Consider the following 17,043-nt stretch of genomic DNA (forward strand, 5'->3'; position numbering starts at 1 on the left):
CAAAAGAGAATGAGAAACTGACACTTATTTTCCTCCCTTTCTGAGTATATGCATAAATAAATCAGCTTATGTACAGTGATCTACTCTTGAATAAAAAATTCTGGCGAAATGTTAAGCAAAGAGATTTAATATTCATTCTCAATTTCTCTTCTGCAATTACTCAGTTAAAAAATAACAAATGGATTGTCACTCACTAACAAATGTTCTTATTACCTTAAAACAGACTTGAATATCTGAATTTACTTGTAGGTACATTTGTACATGTACATTGTATTTTGAATATACAATGTACATAGTATTACAAAAGTTAACATCATATTAACTAGTTATGTTTCTTCCATACTTGTTACTCAAAAAAATACAAATTCCATGCAGTTTTTTTATATTCTTACATGCTCTTTTCAAGCAAGTTCAAATTATTTTTACACGGTTTCCATAGTTACCTGAGTATTTTCTGTTGTTGTATATGAGCTATATATCGAATTGCCATCTCAAACCTTGCTTTCCCTATCTTTACTATAAACTTTCTCATTGTCGTCTCCTAAAATACACAAAATGAAACAAAAAACATAAGTTAGTTTTTCATTTAGGTTAATAATTATGCCATACATTGGAACATTACTTTAAAGGAACTACACAAAGGTCCCATCGTCGGATACCCACGGTCGAACCATTAACATTTGATTGCATGTTATGTGACACGTTTATCAATCGTGGGTAACCGTATCTGACAGTGCTGAGGTCCAAAAGCTTGAAAAAATAAAATTGAGTTTCTGACATAGCTCAGATTGGTCATCTTTAACAGAGTGATAAGCAAAAGACAATTAAAAAATAAATTAAGAAAAAATTGAAAATCATATTTTTGTGCTACTGCTAGCTCAATTTAAGTGAAAAGGGTTGCAGATTTTTTATTTTGAGCCAGTTTTCCCATTAGATAAATTATTCTAGAAAATAAAGACTGTGAGCGAATGATCTGAAATTTTGCACACAAGTCATTAATCTAGACCTACATCAATTTTGACACAAAAATCTCTAAAAATTATTCAGTCCCAGAACATCAAAAAACCTCAGTTGAGTCCCTTTAAAAAAACACATCTGTAAATGTTTCAAAATTGTAAATTAGACATCGCTTTCATGTTTTGTTTAAGGCGGTGCTTATGGGAGCAAGGACAGTAGCATATGTTAAGAAGCACCATTCATAGACAGGCTTAAACAGAGCATGCAACATTTTCAATTTTAGTGTGTTAGGCGTTCTTTAAAATGGTTTTCATTTGATATAATTCGCAAAGATCAAATAACTTTCATGCAAAGATCAAATAATTTTCACTTTCACTTTCCAAATGAGTTAAAACTTATATAAAGAAATAGTCATTTAAGTTGCATAAGCCAATATTATTTTGAAAGTTATAAGACAATAAATTACTTTTCAAAGAGTTATGACAGAATGTGAATTAGCTCCGAACACGGCTATAATTTGGCAGAATTTTAGAAATTTGCATCGAGACCTCTAAAATTTTGAGCAAAATGAATGAACTCAGAATTTAAAGGCCCATCAATATGCCCCAGAAATGCTTTTATTTTATGTCTCAAAACCTGTTTATTTTTGGTGTCCTGTTAATGATTCCGGAAAGTTACTAATTGGCCATTTACCTAAACTGTATCGAATTTGGTTCACGGGCCACCTTAATTATTTCATGTTTGACAAGTGAGATTGCCAGAAATCTCTTGTATCATCCTTTCATTAAAATAATTAATTATCTGAATTGTTGGTGACAATGTAAAAACCTTGTCACAAAAAAACAGATGAAATTTAACAAAAAAATATTTGGTTAAGAGATGAGGTAAGGCACACACTGGTAAGACTGTAATTTGCTGACAAGGACATTTCTATTCTTTTTACATTAACAAATATACTATATTTACTAAACTACTTCAAATCAAGTCCTATATTTTATACACTTAATGTCATGTTTATCATAAAATGTTAGCAAAACTTGATAAATCAATATAATTTAATATAAATCAATTGCTCTTTACAGTGTTGGTAATATAATATGCATGGCGCAATTTTATCTCTGCTAGATAATATAATCATATTTCAAAATTTAAAGCAGCACATCCAGTATATTAACATGCTATAGACAACAGTCGTTCGGCACATTAGTCATGCCAATATTGGTCAGATTATCATAAAATAATCACCCCTTGGTGATCAACAACAAAATTACTATGTAGCACCCGTTAACTATATAAAATATGAGTATATATTTTATATAGTTAACAGGTGCTTAGGATAGTAATTTTGTTGTTGTCCACCAAGGGGTGATTATTTTATGATAATTTGACCGTTTAATTGGCATGGCAAATGTGCCGAACACCTGTGCTATACACTAGCACCTAACTAGCTATAACATTAACAATGTTTTTGACTCACTTCCAAAAAAATATTGTTGAGCTTATAAGAATTTTTATGTTTGACACATAAATATCAATGTTGTTGTTGTTATTATTGTTGTTATTATTATTATCATCGTCTTTATTATTATAATTTATTATCATCATCATCATTATTGTTGTCATCATCATCATCATAATAAGAAAGGAATAACTGAAGAATTTAAAAGTTCAAACAGGAAGATATCATGAAGAACAAGTATTTTAGATCAAAAAATAGTTTATAAAACTATAATCTTCATTTTTGTATAAAATCAATTTTGCAAAAAACAAGGAATCAAAATACAGAGTATGTTAATTTGCTATAATATTTTGGAACAATAAGCATAAATTTCACATTAGGGTATACATAAATTGTCCAACTTATTGTTTAATCCTTTTTTACTATAAGCCTATTATAAAAACTGTCAATAAAACCCTTTTGTACATATTTACAAGTGGTTTAAGATAAAGATCTAGTTTATGTTATACAATACACAGTCTAGTACGATTATATATACAGTGTCTTAATATACTAAACTTAATAATATTGTAAGATCAATATTATAATATTATTGAAAATATAACAACTTATTACCGGTATATAATTTATTAATGAGTCATTCATTATTCTTGGGACAGAACTGCATAAATCTGGTACATGTATAATCTAAGGCAAGACCATCATATTAACTTATAAGCAAAACCATCATATTAACTTAGGCAAGACCATTATATTAACTTAGGCAAGACCATCATATTAACTTAAGCAAAACCATCATATTAACTTAGGCAAGACAATCAGGTATAATCTAAGGCAAGACCATGATATTAACTTAGGTAAGACCATGATATTATCTAAGGCAAGACCATGATATTAACTTAGGTAAGACCATGATATTATCTAAGGCAAGACCATGATATTAACTTAGGCAAGACCATGATATTAACTTAGGTAAGACAATCAGATATAATCTTAGGCAAAACCATCATATTAACTTAAGCAAGACCATGATATTAACTTAGGTAAGACCATGATATTATCTAAGGCAAGACCATGATATTAACTTAGGCAAGACCATGATATTAACTTAGGTAAGACAATCAGATATAATCTTAGGCAAAACCATCATATTAACTTAGGCAAGGCCATGATATTAACTTAGGTTTGACAATCAGGTACAATCATAGGCAAGACCATCAATATTAACTTAGGCAAGGCCATCATATTAGCTTAGGCATAATGGACCATCATATTAACTTAGGTAAGACAATCATATTACTTAGATAACACACTCAGATAAATTCTTAGGTAAAACAATCAGATATGTATAAAAGTTTAAAGATGTTTCTGTAAAGTAAAGTGTCTGAACAAAACAAACAGTCTTTAAATAATCTCAAGAAGAGAACAGTATAATGTATTATGGTTTTATAAATTCATAAATCAAGGGTTAAAAAAAGCTTCACTGTACACATGTAAAACTTTATAAATTTTCTTTATTTATTCAAGGATAGAGAGCACTCATATTTTATTTGTTTAAGGTTTGAATGTTTTGTTATGTAAACAGTAACAGCACAATATGGCTCTAGAATATCTTAAAGGACTGCATGATTGTGTGTAATGTTGAATTTCATTGGACAATGTACCATTTATATATCCAGCTGCTTTTTTATTTTCTTATGTACATGTACAGCCTGGGCAAAACCAGATTTGAACTTACTTGTAAGTTTTAACTTGTGCATTTTTTTACTTGTCCGTATTATATTCATAAAGTAAATTTCAGAAGAAGTCTTGTGTCCTTGTGTGGGCCGTACAGACTGTGGTACAACTCAGGCATTAAGGACAATTGATTTTGCCGCCCCAATACATACATCTATCACCGAGGCGCATTGAATCAATTTCTGCGCTTATAACTTCAGCATCACAGACAATTATGTGTTTTTCTGTTGTCAAAGGTTTTGGGATGTTCTGCACTCAAAAGCACTTGATCTTGTAAAAATATTAGGTTTTTGGAAGGAAGTTTTAAACACAGGTTGTTCTACACTCAAAAGCAAATGATCTTGTGAAAGAAAATATTATTGAATACACAGTCTGAGTAATGCAAATTTGATTATATATTGGTTTTCATAATTTTCAATCACGTCTCATTGTTTGCATATCCTCTTCTGTTACTATTTTTAAAACCATTTTATAAATCAAACATAATTAACAATATCAGATTTCAAGTATGATTTTATGCAAGCTGAATTATTCTGTTCATGTTCCAACAAGGACTTTGCAAGGAATAAAAGATTTTCAAGGTTATATAAAAATCAAATGTTATTGTACAGCTTTACTATGAAAGCATAATAAAGAAGCATTTAATATAACTTCTTATTGAAATTTTTTTTATATTGTAGAACTTATAATACTTAATTATGACTGGATTGTATAAGTTTTTATATAATTATATACCAAGCAATTTTTTCACAAATATTTTGATTTGTAATGACTTTCCAACTAAAATATAAGGAAATTTCAACAGATTATGAGATATGAAACTGACTCACATTATGCCTCAGAAAGGAATAATTTTTTCCTTTCTCTTGAAAGGGCAAACATGAGATTTATAATGTTAATTTAAATAATAGTTTAAGAGCATGTTAAATGCTTACTATCTGAAGAAAGTTGTTCTGAATGTGAAATTAATTGTCATAAAAGTAGCAAAATGTAAACAAAGTACTTAGTGTTTTAACTTCCATACAAAATACTAAATCTCTAAAACTGTACTTATTCCCAGAAAACAACAATATGATTCACGTAATTGGCCAGCGAGTACCGGTAACTTATTGGAAACTAATAACATGCAGGACACTAAAATTTGAAAAGCTTTAGAGAAATAACAATAAAAGTTTTTCTGGGGAATAATGAGCCTGAAAACAAAATCCATTTAGCTCCACCATCTTGTAAAAAGAAAACTTTTTATGTTTCTTACCCTTTGTCCATTATAAAGTAGAACAGAGTAAAACTTGGCGTGATGACGAGCATCTTCGGGAGTCACCTCTACAATGGCAGGGACATAACATTCTGACTGCAATGATTGATTGAATACTCTCACCAGTACGAAATCTCCAGGCTGAAATGTATAATGTGGACAAATTTCGTATTAAAACTAAAATTTCTTATCTGTTGAGAAGAAAAATGGCCATTATCATATTACATGGTCAGTTCTTGTCAAAATTTTAGGTAAAATAAAAAATAAGCAACATTGCATAATAAAAATTTGATTATTAACATTTTATTCAAGACATTGTAATCTGTGAACATTTTTAAAACAGACACATGGGAAATAAAATCATAATAACTTTCAAAGAAAAGTCTACATTTCGATAATATTTGGCAATACAAAATTTTCTTGTCACCATCTTAAATATTTCTTTTTCAACAATGCTATGAACTATTGTCAATTGTGGCCAAGGCAAGTGTGGACTAATAGTTAAGGTGTCTACCAACTCAGGGATCATTAGTTTGAGGCCTACTTTGGTCACTACCATGTTTCTTCATAGGACACCATTCCAGGAAGTGAACTTGAATGTGATAAATATAAGGTGTAAGAACTTGTTTCACAATCAAGCTTAAATAATATGTTTAAACTAACAACTGTCATGTATCATAAACATGTTTGTTCACTAAAAACCAAAGAGACAGGGAAAGAAGTGAAAAGTAATACACTATCTTTGTGACCATTGATAGTATGGTAGCAAGTTTGGTAAGCTATACAAGTAATGTCGGGATGACCATGCTAATATATTATTCATACTGACTACCAGAAATGTAGGATATACATGTAATCCAAATATATTTAACATCAGTAGCTATATTTTATAACTGATATATATTGTTAATAATTTTATTTTGATAAAGAGAGTACAACAGAAGGATTCTTTTTTAATACTTGCATCATCTTATTAATTATTATTAATTTTCACTAGAACAAAGTCAGTCAAATAATGAATAATTATTCTAACATACCGCAAGTTCTGGTCTTGGTATAGCACCACTCATCGGAATGATCATCTGAGTGCGAACCTTTTGCCTCTTCTTGTTGTTGAAATTGACCACCGCATATGTGGCTTCTGCTGTATGGCCGACAGACCCTGAAAAAAACAACATGTTTTGTGATGATGCTGTGATAACTCTACTATGTCAAAGAATAGTGATATAAACATTTCTAAAAAAAAATCATATCAGACAGAAGAAATGTATCCTTACTTAAACTATTGAAATAAAAGATTTAGAAATTGGCTAGAATTATAATTAAGTTAGTTATAGCAAATTATTCACCCAAGCCTTCTTTTAGATTGACTGTTGTAAACAAAACATTAATATTTATTTTTGCACTATCGCAAAGGAAATTGTGACTTTGTTTCATGGAAACTATTTTTTTAGTCTGTTTCGACAGACTCAGTACTGCAGTTCAATATTGTAAAGAAAAAACATCTCTTATTTATAAGCCACTGCATATCAAATTATCAAAATAATGACCCTTGGTTTGAAAGTGATGGTAACTAGCACTTTACAGTACCGTCCATGAACTGAGGCTCAATCATTAAATCGAGCCTGCAACATTTTCAATTTCAGTTTTGTTGATTTGAACGTTTATTGTATGGATTCCGTTTTTCTCTATTTTAAATCACTGCTCCCCTTGTTTACAACATGACTCACCTGGATAATATAGGCCATCCTGTTTATTACAGGCTATTACACGTAACCCCACCATGTCGTCTGTCTCTTTATCAGTTATCTCAGATTCTGTTTTACTATCATAGTCAGTACTATGTATAGGAATAGAATCTGTCGACTTTGGTACAGGGTTTTTTCTTGACCGGATCTGAAATTTAAAACAAATCAAGTTTAAACACTAATTATGTTAATTCAATAACATTCAGTGAAAATGGAAACAATTGCAACAATAATTGCAAGCGGTAAACACATGGAAACAATTATGAGTGAAAATGGAATCATATGACAAAAGTAACATTAAATTAGTGAATGTGGAAACACATGACAATGATATTAATAAGTAAAAGTTGAAACACATGATAACAATAACAAATGAAAATAAAAACACATAAGCACCAGCAATAACAAATGTAACTAAGGAAACACATGAAAGACACTCAGGTTAAATAATTTATGACAAACTTTTCTGGTATTAGTTTCTATAGTCCTTCATATGTCAGTCAAAAGTTTGATACATAGTTTATGTTTTGTAAAATGTTTATATGCATACCGACAATAAATAAATTTTGACTTGATTTGTCCTCACAAAATGCATCAAATTTGAAATATACATCAGTGTCACATCAGAACTGATTTAAATCTTTAATAATTCTTTATAGACTCATCAATTGTAGCCCTGACTTCCCAACCTCTGGAGAATAGGTGGGACTTTTGTCTGTGCCTTTTGAATTTTCTAATCCTTGAGAGACATTCAGATGGTAAAATTCCTGTTAAAGGCCCAGGCAAGCATTTTGAACATTATGTACCCTGGCCATTTTGATGAGAAAAATAAAACCACTACATTCACCTTGCAGTGCAACTTTGGGACATTCAAAATATAAAGCCTGCCTCATTACTTTAACTATCCTGTGCAGCTGATCCCATACTCTTCTATGTTGGCAGTGAAGAGACAAGGCGGTGCATAGAAAAACCGGAAAGCACCGGATAGCACCGAAATACCGGAAAGCACTCAAATTTCTCATAAAAACATATGAAAACGTTAATTAATCGGTTTGAAAGTGTTACCAATCGATTTATTAGATCAAAATCTTTCAGACAAGTCATTTTTATAAATATATATTGATAATTATTACGAGTATTTAGGAAAATAGATATATCGAGTGCTTTCCGGTCCTGTTAAGATACATGTACATTACCGGATAGCAATATTGTTTATCAAAGTTATACATGAAAACTTTATTTTATTGGTTTGAAAGTGTTACCAATCGATTTATTATATCAAAATCTTTCAGACAACACGTTTTTGTAATTATATAATGATTATTTTTACGATTATTTAGAAAATAAGATATGTCGAGTGCTTTCCGGTCCATCTATTCCGGTCCTGCTAAGATACATGTACTTTACCGAATAGCAATATAGTTTATCAAAGTAATACATGAAAACTTTATTTGATTGGTTTGAAAGTGTTACCAATCGATTTATTAGATCAAAATCTTTCAGACAACATGTTTTTATAAATATATAATGATAATTATTACGAGTATTTAGGAAAACTGATATATCGAGTGCTTTCCGGTCCTGCTAAGATACATGTACATTACCGAATAGCAATATTGTTTATCCAATTAATACATGAAAACTTTATTTTATTGGTTTGAAAGTGTTACCAATCTATTTAGTAGTTGAAGATCTGTATATCATGACGTTTTTATAAATATTTTATGTTTCATTACGCGATTTTCAAAGTTGTTACAAAGTTGTATTGATTGCTTTCCGGTAATGCTAAAGTACATCTACTTTACCGAATAGCACTCGAATATTTATATAAATCACACGTATCCTTCATATTAATTATGTGAAAGTGTTATAAATTGATCAATTAAGTTGAACTAATTTCATTTATAAATATTATGATTAGTTACACGATTTTTCAATCTTGCTTATACCATATATCAATGTATCATATTTGTAATATTTTATAGGTTGTGTGAAGGACAGAAAGAGGATGTGTAAAAAGTACCAATAAGTTATTCAAAGCATTGAACCATATTTTTTATTATTATATTTTTATATTATGTAAAATAAAGAAAAACTTATAAATTTTCGTTCAGTTATGTCTTTATTTTTACCATACTATGTGTACCGAAAAGCAATGTGGTCATCAGTGGAGGACAGTAGTTGTTGTATTGTTTATCACACGTGCTAATCCATGCTGATTAAAGACCTTGTATATTGTAGCACAAAAAGGTGATGATTCAATCAATTTGTACACAATTATGATAATTGAGAGTACCGACCTGCACATCAAAGTTGCATTAATTAGACACTGTCCTTTACAGTGCCATTATCGGTGCTGGTGAGTTCAGACTCGCACAAACTCATTCACAATTTCAACTCACCAAATCTGTGTATGTAGACATGACGGACGAACAGAGACGCAAGCATTTTGTCCGTTTTCGACGCCACCCGTATCAAAAGCCCGGTTACATGACATCTACGGACGGACAATCGAAAAATTAACACTCGGACTGTGACAGTGAAGAAACCCAAGACGGGATAAATATCAATGCATAGATGACCGCATTAGTAAGTTCGAGTGTGTCTTAAGATGTCATTTATGCTCATCAGGCTATAGTCTAGCCCATACTCGAACTTATATACTACAACAAAATATATTATGTATTGATATTTATCTATGACCGATGACATTGACATGACATTCATTTTTGTTGTCTGGAATTGCAAATTTTTCATACGTACGTTGCAAACATTTTTTTCTTCTTCACAGTGCCTGAAAATTTATGTTGGAAAAAATATGTTGAACATAAATATTAAGTATCAATATCAATGTATATTATATAAAATTTATATCACGACCGCAATAGTAGGTTCGAGTGTGTCTTAAGATGTCATTTATGCTCATCAGGCTATAGTCTAGCCCATACTCGAACTGAAATGGATTTACCATAATATAATATGCATTGATATTAATATTAAATAAAAAAATCTAGGGGTCTGCCTATGTATATATATTTTGTAGTTTTATATGTATATAATAATGAGATAGTTATTTGTTGATTTTGTTTTGAACACATCACTGTTTGTAAATATAATTAAATTTTAAGTTTAAATGACATTTCAATATCATAAATAATACCTCAAATAATCAATCAGTTAAATACATCCAGCTATTGTGTATTAACACCTCTTTAAATGTGATAATTAAATCAGTGTGTGTCCGTTCAATTTTATCAGCGTGTGCCCGTGTAATAAACGAGGCGTGAAGTGTGCCTTGATTGCTTTCAATATCATACTTATTTTTCAATTATGTATGTATATATGTTTGCTAAGTTCTGTTTTATATCTGTTTATATTGTTCTTAGTAATTAGTTTCGTTTATTTTTATTTATTGCACTGTTTATTGTCAAAAATAAAAAAACATCACTGAAAAAATTATTGTTCTTCTCTTCCTGCTATTTTGAATCCTCTTGTCTTCCATATAGCCTACAACACTCGATATATCTATTTTCCTAAATAATCGTTATAATAATCATATTATAATTATAAAAACATGTTGTCTGGAAGATTTTGATATAATAAATCGATTGGTAACACTTTCAAATCAATAAAATAAAGTTTTCATGTATTACTTTGATAAACTATATTGCTATTCGGTAAAGTAAATGTACCTTAGCAGGACCGGAAAGCACTCGATATATCTTATTTTCCTAATCAAACGTAATAATAATCATATTATAATTATAAAAACACGTTGTCTGAAAAATTTTGATATAATATATCGATTGGTAACATTTTCAAACCAATAAAATAAAGTATCCATGTATAACTTTTATAAACTATATTGCTATCCGGTAATGTACATGTATCTTAGCAGGACCGGAAAGCACACGATATATATATTTTCCTGAAATACTCGTAATAATTATCAATATATTTTTATAAAAACGACTTGTCTGTAAGATTTTGATCTAATAAATCGATTGGTAACACTTTCAAACCAATAAAATAAAGTTTTCATGTATAACTTTGATAAACAATATTGCTATCCGGTAATGTACATGTATCTTAACAGGACCGGAAAGCAATCGATATATCTATTTTCCTAAATACTCGTAATAATTATCAATATATAAATATAAAAATGACTTGTCTGGAAGATTTTAATCTAATAAATCGATTGGTAACACTTTCAAACCGATTAATTAACGTTTTCATATGTTTTTATGAGAAATTTGAGTGCTTTCCGGTTTTTCGGTGCTATCCGGTGCTTTCCGGTTTTTCTATGCACCCATAACAAGGTAAAGGGTTAAACTTAAAGTCCCACCCCATTCCTATGCACTTCAGCATAATGGGAGGGCTTTTAAGTTACAATAGACGGATACCATTATCATGCCTTTAAAATTTATAATTTCTAGTTTAGGAAAACTATGAAGTTCAGTAGAAATCATAATCATGCACATACAGTAGCAAATAGTATGAAAACCTGTCCTAAATCTTCACAATATTGTCTTAAATTATCAGATAACATAAAGCAGTAAAAAGGTATTGATTAAAGGTATGTAATATTTGTGACTTGACATAATAATACCTTAGTGATATACAATTCCACCTTTAAAACACAATATTTCCTGTTCAATAATAAAATAATATCCAAGACCTGTCCAATTTCCTGTTGTCTGTCAACACAGCTATAAACACATTCACTAATACAGAAGTATACAGACTGGTGCCTCTATAAAGAATAATTCTATAGAATGTTCAATAACCAGTCTGCAAGATTATTGATTAATCTATGGACTGGTGTTTGCAGTTTATCACTAATTGTAACAAACTAAACAAGTCTGCACAATAGAATTTACAATAACAATACCATTCTCAAATAACAATAAGAGTATTGTCAATGTAAATTTCTGTGAAAAACTATTGTATTGATTTAAAAATGTTTAGTCCCAACTTTAATGGTAAGTGTATTATAATATGGCCTTCATGAAGTAATATTTGTAGTGGGATTAATATATATAGTGTATACATATACATGTACTATTATCAAAAGGTCAAAGCAAAATCTGTAATGTGAAATTTCAATTTAAGGAAATTAAAACTTAAGGTAATAATTAACAAATAAAACATGGCCTTGAGGGCAATATGCAAGTTTACGAACTGGTTGGTCAGACTGAGGATGGTATATGGCCCGAAGTGCAGCTGAGGGACATATACCTTCCGAGGTCTGACCAACCAGTCCGTAAACTTGCATTTTGCCCGAAAGGCCATGTTTTATTTGTTATATTATACCGAATCTAAATACTTTCATACCTTTTGTTGCTGTCATTTTTACTATAATTTGCTATTAAATAATATTTTTATTTGTTCAGTGTGCCAAATATCTCAAACCCTAGTCGGATTTTTTTTTATCATTTTCGAGCGATGCAGCAAAAAATCATGCTTTTCTTTTGTTATTCATTTTTTTGTTAATCGAATTAAACAGGCAAAAAAAAACCCGAACTTTCAGATTTTCACAAACTGTATAAATAAAATTTATAACCAATTTAAAGACAAATCAAGACTTTGATCAACATGTAATAAACTTATTTGAAACAAAACAATAAATTTAGTAAAAAAGACTCATTTAACAACAAAATAAAATATAATTAAATACCTCATTTGCATACGCCCTTCTATATTTAATATGACGTCATCCGGTCCATATAAGAATTATGGACCGCCCCCGGTCTGTATGCGGTTTATGGACCGGATGACGTCATATTAAATATAGAAGGGCGTATGCAAATGAGGTATAATATAATGAATTATGCCACAGAATGCAATAGTGGCTTGAGAATAATAAGCTACTACTGTTTACCGTCTACCACCCTATTATAATAACATCAGATATGTAAAATGTATTAAATCAATTATTTATTTATAGAATGATAAATAAATTTGAAAATGATAAAACAGTTTACATGAACATGAGAATGCATTTTACGTAGCATTAAATACTTTTCTTTACACTTTGGCAAAGGAATATACTGCATTTCAACTGCCAAATTTTTAGAATAATACAATGTAGCATAGTCAATCATAAAATCCCCTTTAATATAATAAACATATTTTACTAGCATGATGTACAGTGCAATAAAATATCTTAATGTACTGAAAATAACAGTATTTATGCACACAAGTGTGAAATACTTCAACATTTTAATAGATCACCTATTTGATTAAATTGACATTTTCAGGTTACTTCCCTTTAAATGTAAACCACCATTTACAACAGATAGTTATATGTCCAATGTACAGTTGTTTCCCTTTATACCTATCTGATGACATGTAAATACACAGTCTGAGGTTATGATTCTTCTGCTTGGAGCCAGTTCATATTAAAACCTTACATTATAGTTTAAAAAGAGCTTTTTCTATAGTTTCTGAAGCTGATGGCCTTTATTATAGATTTAGAATTGACAGATAAATGTTTAGAATACTCAGAAGTGTGATGAATAAAAATGCTTAAGTAACCTGTCATTGCCCTTTTTCTTATTTTTTATTTACCAGTAGATTTTTTCATACACAAAAACAATAAGTAAAAGGATAAATACAGCTAATATTCTTTTTTTAAGGTGATATAACTTCACATTTGTAATTACAGATTGTTTAAATTCAAAATTTGTATTATACAAATTCAGCAAGGCTAAGGGTAAAAGATGTTTTTTAAATTTTGGTACACAAGGGTCACCATTCTTTTTTTAAAAAAATGTTAAAATTGTCTTTCTATTCAAACAAAAATCAAGTGTTAAAAGAAAAATTTAATTTTTTAAAAAGGAAGCATTTTTAATGGTAACTATGATAGGGGGTTTTTTTGAACCTATAATTTTTCCCAAAAAGTGTCTTTACAATCCATATAAAATCAGTATTAAGATTTAAATTTAAAGATTTTTCGTTTTACTGAATCAATAAATTTCGACAATCTGTCCTACTGGGTTAATATTGTAGTATATTGGGAAAAATTTGTAATAAATATGAAAGCTATCCATGAGATAAAATTGGGAAATTTATCATAAAAATTTTAAAAATTTTAAAAACCGCTAACTTTTTTAAAAATTTACGTGAACTATTTTTATTACCCGCCATTTCAACATTAAAATTTGCATTATTTGATTTTCAGCCTACTTTTTAAGGGCCCCCGGGGGCTTTTCCAAAACCTTCTCAGCAAATGCATGTTTAACCTTTTTGGTTAAGCTTTCATTTTTGGTCATTTACTTCAAGACTTAAAATGCTGTTAATTTTATATGTTGATGCACGTTGATGAGTTCTACCCGTCACCCCCATTTCAAGTCAAAAGGTCAAAGGTCAAGGTCACTGCTATGGGTAATTGGTAATATGTCAAGGTTCATTTTCTCAGAAACTATAAAGGCTATTGAATTCAAACTTGCTATACCTGTTTATTATAAAAATGTGATGTCATATCACCTTAAACTATATTTTGTTAAGTTATTGTATTTTTTTTGCCTGGTTATTACTGCTTTGTGAAGGTCAATTTCCAATAAAATAGCAAAGATATTGACCTTCAACTTTGAATACTTGTTCACTATCAAAATTGGAAGGCATTCAAAGGGAAGTATAATTAGGCCAACATTTTTTTATAAAATGTTTTACGGGACCGCCGACCGTATTTTTAGAGAAAATCAAATGAAGTGGAGATGAAGACACTCTATATCTATTTTAGAAAATACATTCTATTTCAATATATTTCAAGTTTCGTTTCTTTAACCTTATATATATTGATGACGTTCCTAACAATGAAGCTTTGGGGAAAAAAAGGGAATAAATTTCAAAATTCTTATTTAATTAAATATAACCCCATATTTTTTTTTTAAGCTGCAATTATATCTTCGAACCTAAAATCACTTAAATCCACATTTTAATGAAAAAGCCAAATAGTATATAAAATAAAAACATTGTAATTTTAAACATTCAAATACTGTCACGCTATTTTGTACACTTTTTTCATTTTCAGATTGGATTACTTAATGCTTAAAGAAATTATAAGTTTATGTCTTAAACACATGAATAAAAGGTGACCCAAAATTATTTTTCAAATCAACTAACACATATAATTATAAAATAAAATGTTAAAAGATATGAAAAAAAATGTTTATGCATACAAATCCTATGAGAGAACAGAGCTGTTTATTCTGTTCTGTTCTGTTCCTAATACAGAACTGGTGAATTCTTTAATTCAATTCCAGAATAATATTTATTAATATATAATCCCATCTAATCCTTACATATGGCACAATTTGGCTTATCTAAACCGTCATTCATAATCTGCATTATAACATTGTCACTGTGATTTAACTCACCATTTTAATTCCATCTCTTTTTGTTTTCACATAATGAACTTCATATTCGGGTGCTCGTGGAGATTTTCTTACTTCACAAACATAACCAGATTTTATATCTCCGACATTTTCACCATTACTCGTTATTGAAACACTCCTTATAGCTCTTTCACGCGCTAATTTCTGCCTCATGTTGATTGCCGTGCCGTCACCAACTAAATAATACTTTCTCATTGGCATATTATATTATAAACCATTGAAACTGCCGGCAAAGGTTTACACAGTAAACATTCATATTTCCCTCATTATATTCTATAATGATCGCAATACCTGATCACTGGTATAAACAGTAAGTCATTTTGTCATAACAGAAATTCAGTGTCCTTGTCACGATTGAAAAAAACCAATACTCCGATCTACAGGGTATACTGTAGCAAGTTGTATAGTCGTAACTACTACACCTTTATTGCGTGTAATGACATGACGTCCATTTCAGGTGTCCTTTTATACTGTATTTCCCCGAGACCAATTAATCTACTTTTAAATTAACGAAGTACATGCAGGAAAAATTCTAATTTGATTAAATCAATGATTGGATGTTTGTACATTGTACGTCTCTGTGATCTGCAGAGCTAATTGTAATTGGTGTTCCGTGCATGATGTACTTAAAACACGGTTTGTTACTATATATATAGTAATATATAATTAAGCAAAAGATTGACAAAGTTGTTATTAATCCAGGATTATAAATCAATACGTTCCGCTGGTATTCTTTTACATAATATGACTAAAATTCAATACATTATGAAACAAAATATATATAATGAAACAATATATATAATGGAACATATACATGGACAAAAAATAAAATATCTTTTGATTTAAAAAAAAAGAAGAAGAGGAAATATCATGTTTTTCTACCTGCAAATCCATTTCATTAATTTAATCAAGACAAATTTTGAATATTACTACAATTTCACTTTAAATGTCATTTTCAATATTAAACTTTATACATCTATATGGGAATATGTACTAGAAAACTCATTATGCATGCAAAAATTTTCTTTCATTTCATTCAACAACATAAAGTTAAACAAATTTAACATCTTTTACTTATACAATATAGATCTCAGCTTAAAAAATCACATCAATCAATCAATTCAATTTAAATTCTATTACTTTTTATTTGACTATACAAATGATTTTGAATTCAAACTTAAAAGAAAGTCACTGGGAAAGAACATCTTATTGGATTTCTTTCACATGCAATAAAAGAAATATCTATATTCACTATGAAGTACAAAAAACAACTTAATTTAAATTTGATTTCTTTTATTTTCTTTGAAAAAACGACTTTTTTAAACTTTTAATTTCAAAATTTAATGACCTGTGAATAATGTGCCCCTCTTACAACACTGAACCTTAGCCCACTTATTTTGTATAAGGGAGTCTTAATGCTTGTCCTTGATAATTATAAGGATTCAATATCAAAAGAATTATTTAAATAATTTCACTTTCTAAATA

General features: G+C 29.4%; 1 protein-coding gene across 4 annotated transcripts in view; it reads right to left on the bottom strand.

Moving 5' to 3' along the window:
- Nucleotides 1-16,085, bottom strand: part of LOC132724963 (NK-tumor recognition protein-like) — a 31,993-nt gene extending 15,908 nt beyond the window's left edge. The window contains exons 1-5 of one of the 4 annotated variants that reach the window (XM_060709946.1): nt 15,541-16,085; nt 7,139-7,304; nt 6,446-6,570; nt 5,409-5,549; nt 444-541 (exon numbers count right to left, since the gene is read on the bottom strand). In XM_060709946.1, coding sequence (XP_060565929.1) covers nt 444-541; nt 5,409-5,549; nt 6,446-6,570; nt 7,139-7,304; nt 15,541-15,759 — 749 coding nt within the window. In that variant the 5' untranslated portion in view covers nt 15,760-16,085. The remainder of the gene's footprint in view (nt 1-443; nt 542-5,408; nt 5,550-6,445; nt 6,571-7,138; nt 7,305-15,540) is intronic. The other 3 variants (XM_060709947.1, XM_060709948.1, XM_060709949.1) reach the window with 3 other exon arrangements.
- Nucleotides 16,086-17,043: the final 958 nt, after the last annotated feature.

This window comes from Ruditapes philippinarum, unplaced genomic scaffold (genome assembly GCF_026571515.1).
Source record: "Ruditapes philippinarum isolate M1 unplaced genomic scaffold, ASM2657151v2 ctg8902_1_1_1_1, whole genome shotgun sequence".
NCBI lineage: Eukaryota > Metazoa > Mollusca > Bivalvia > Venerida > Veneridae > Ruditapes > Ruditapes philippinarum.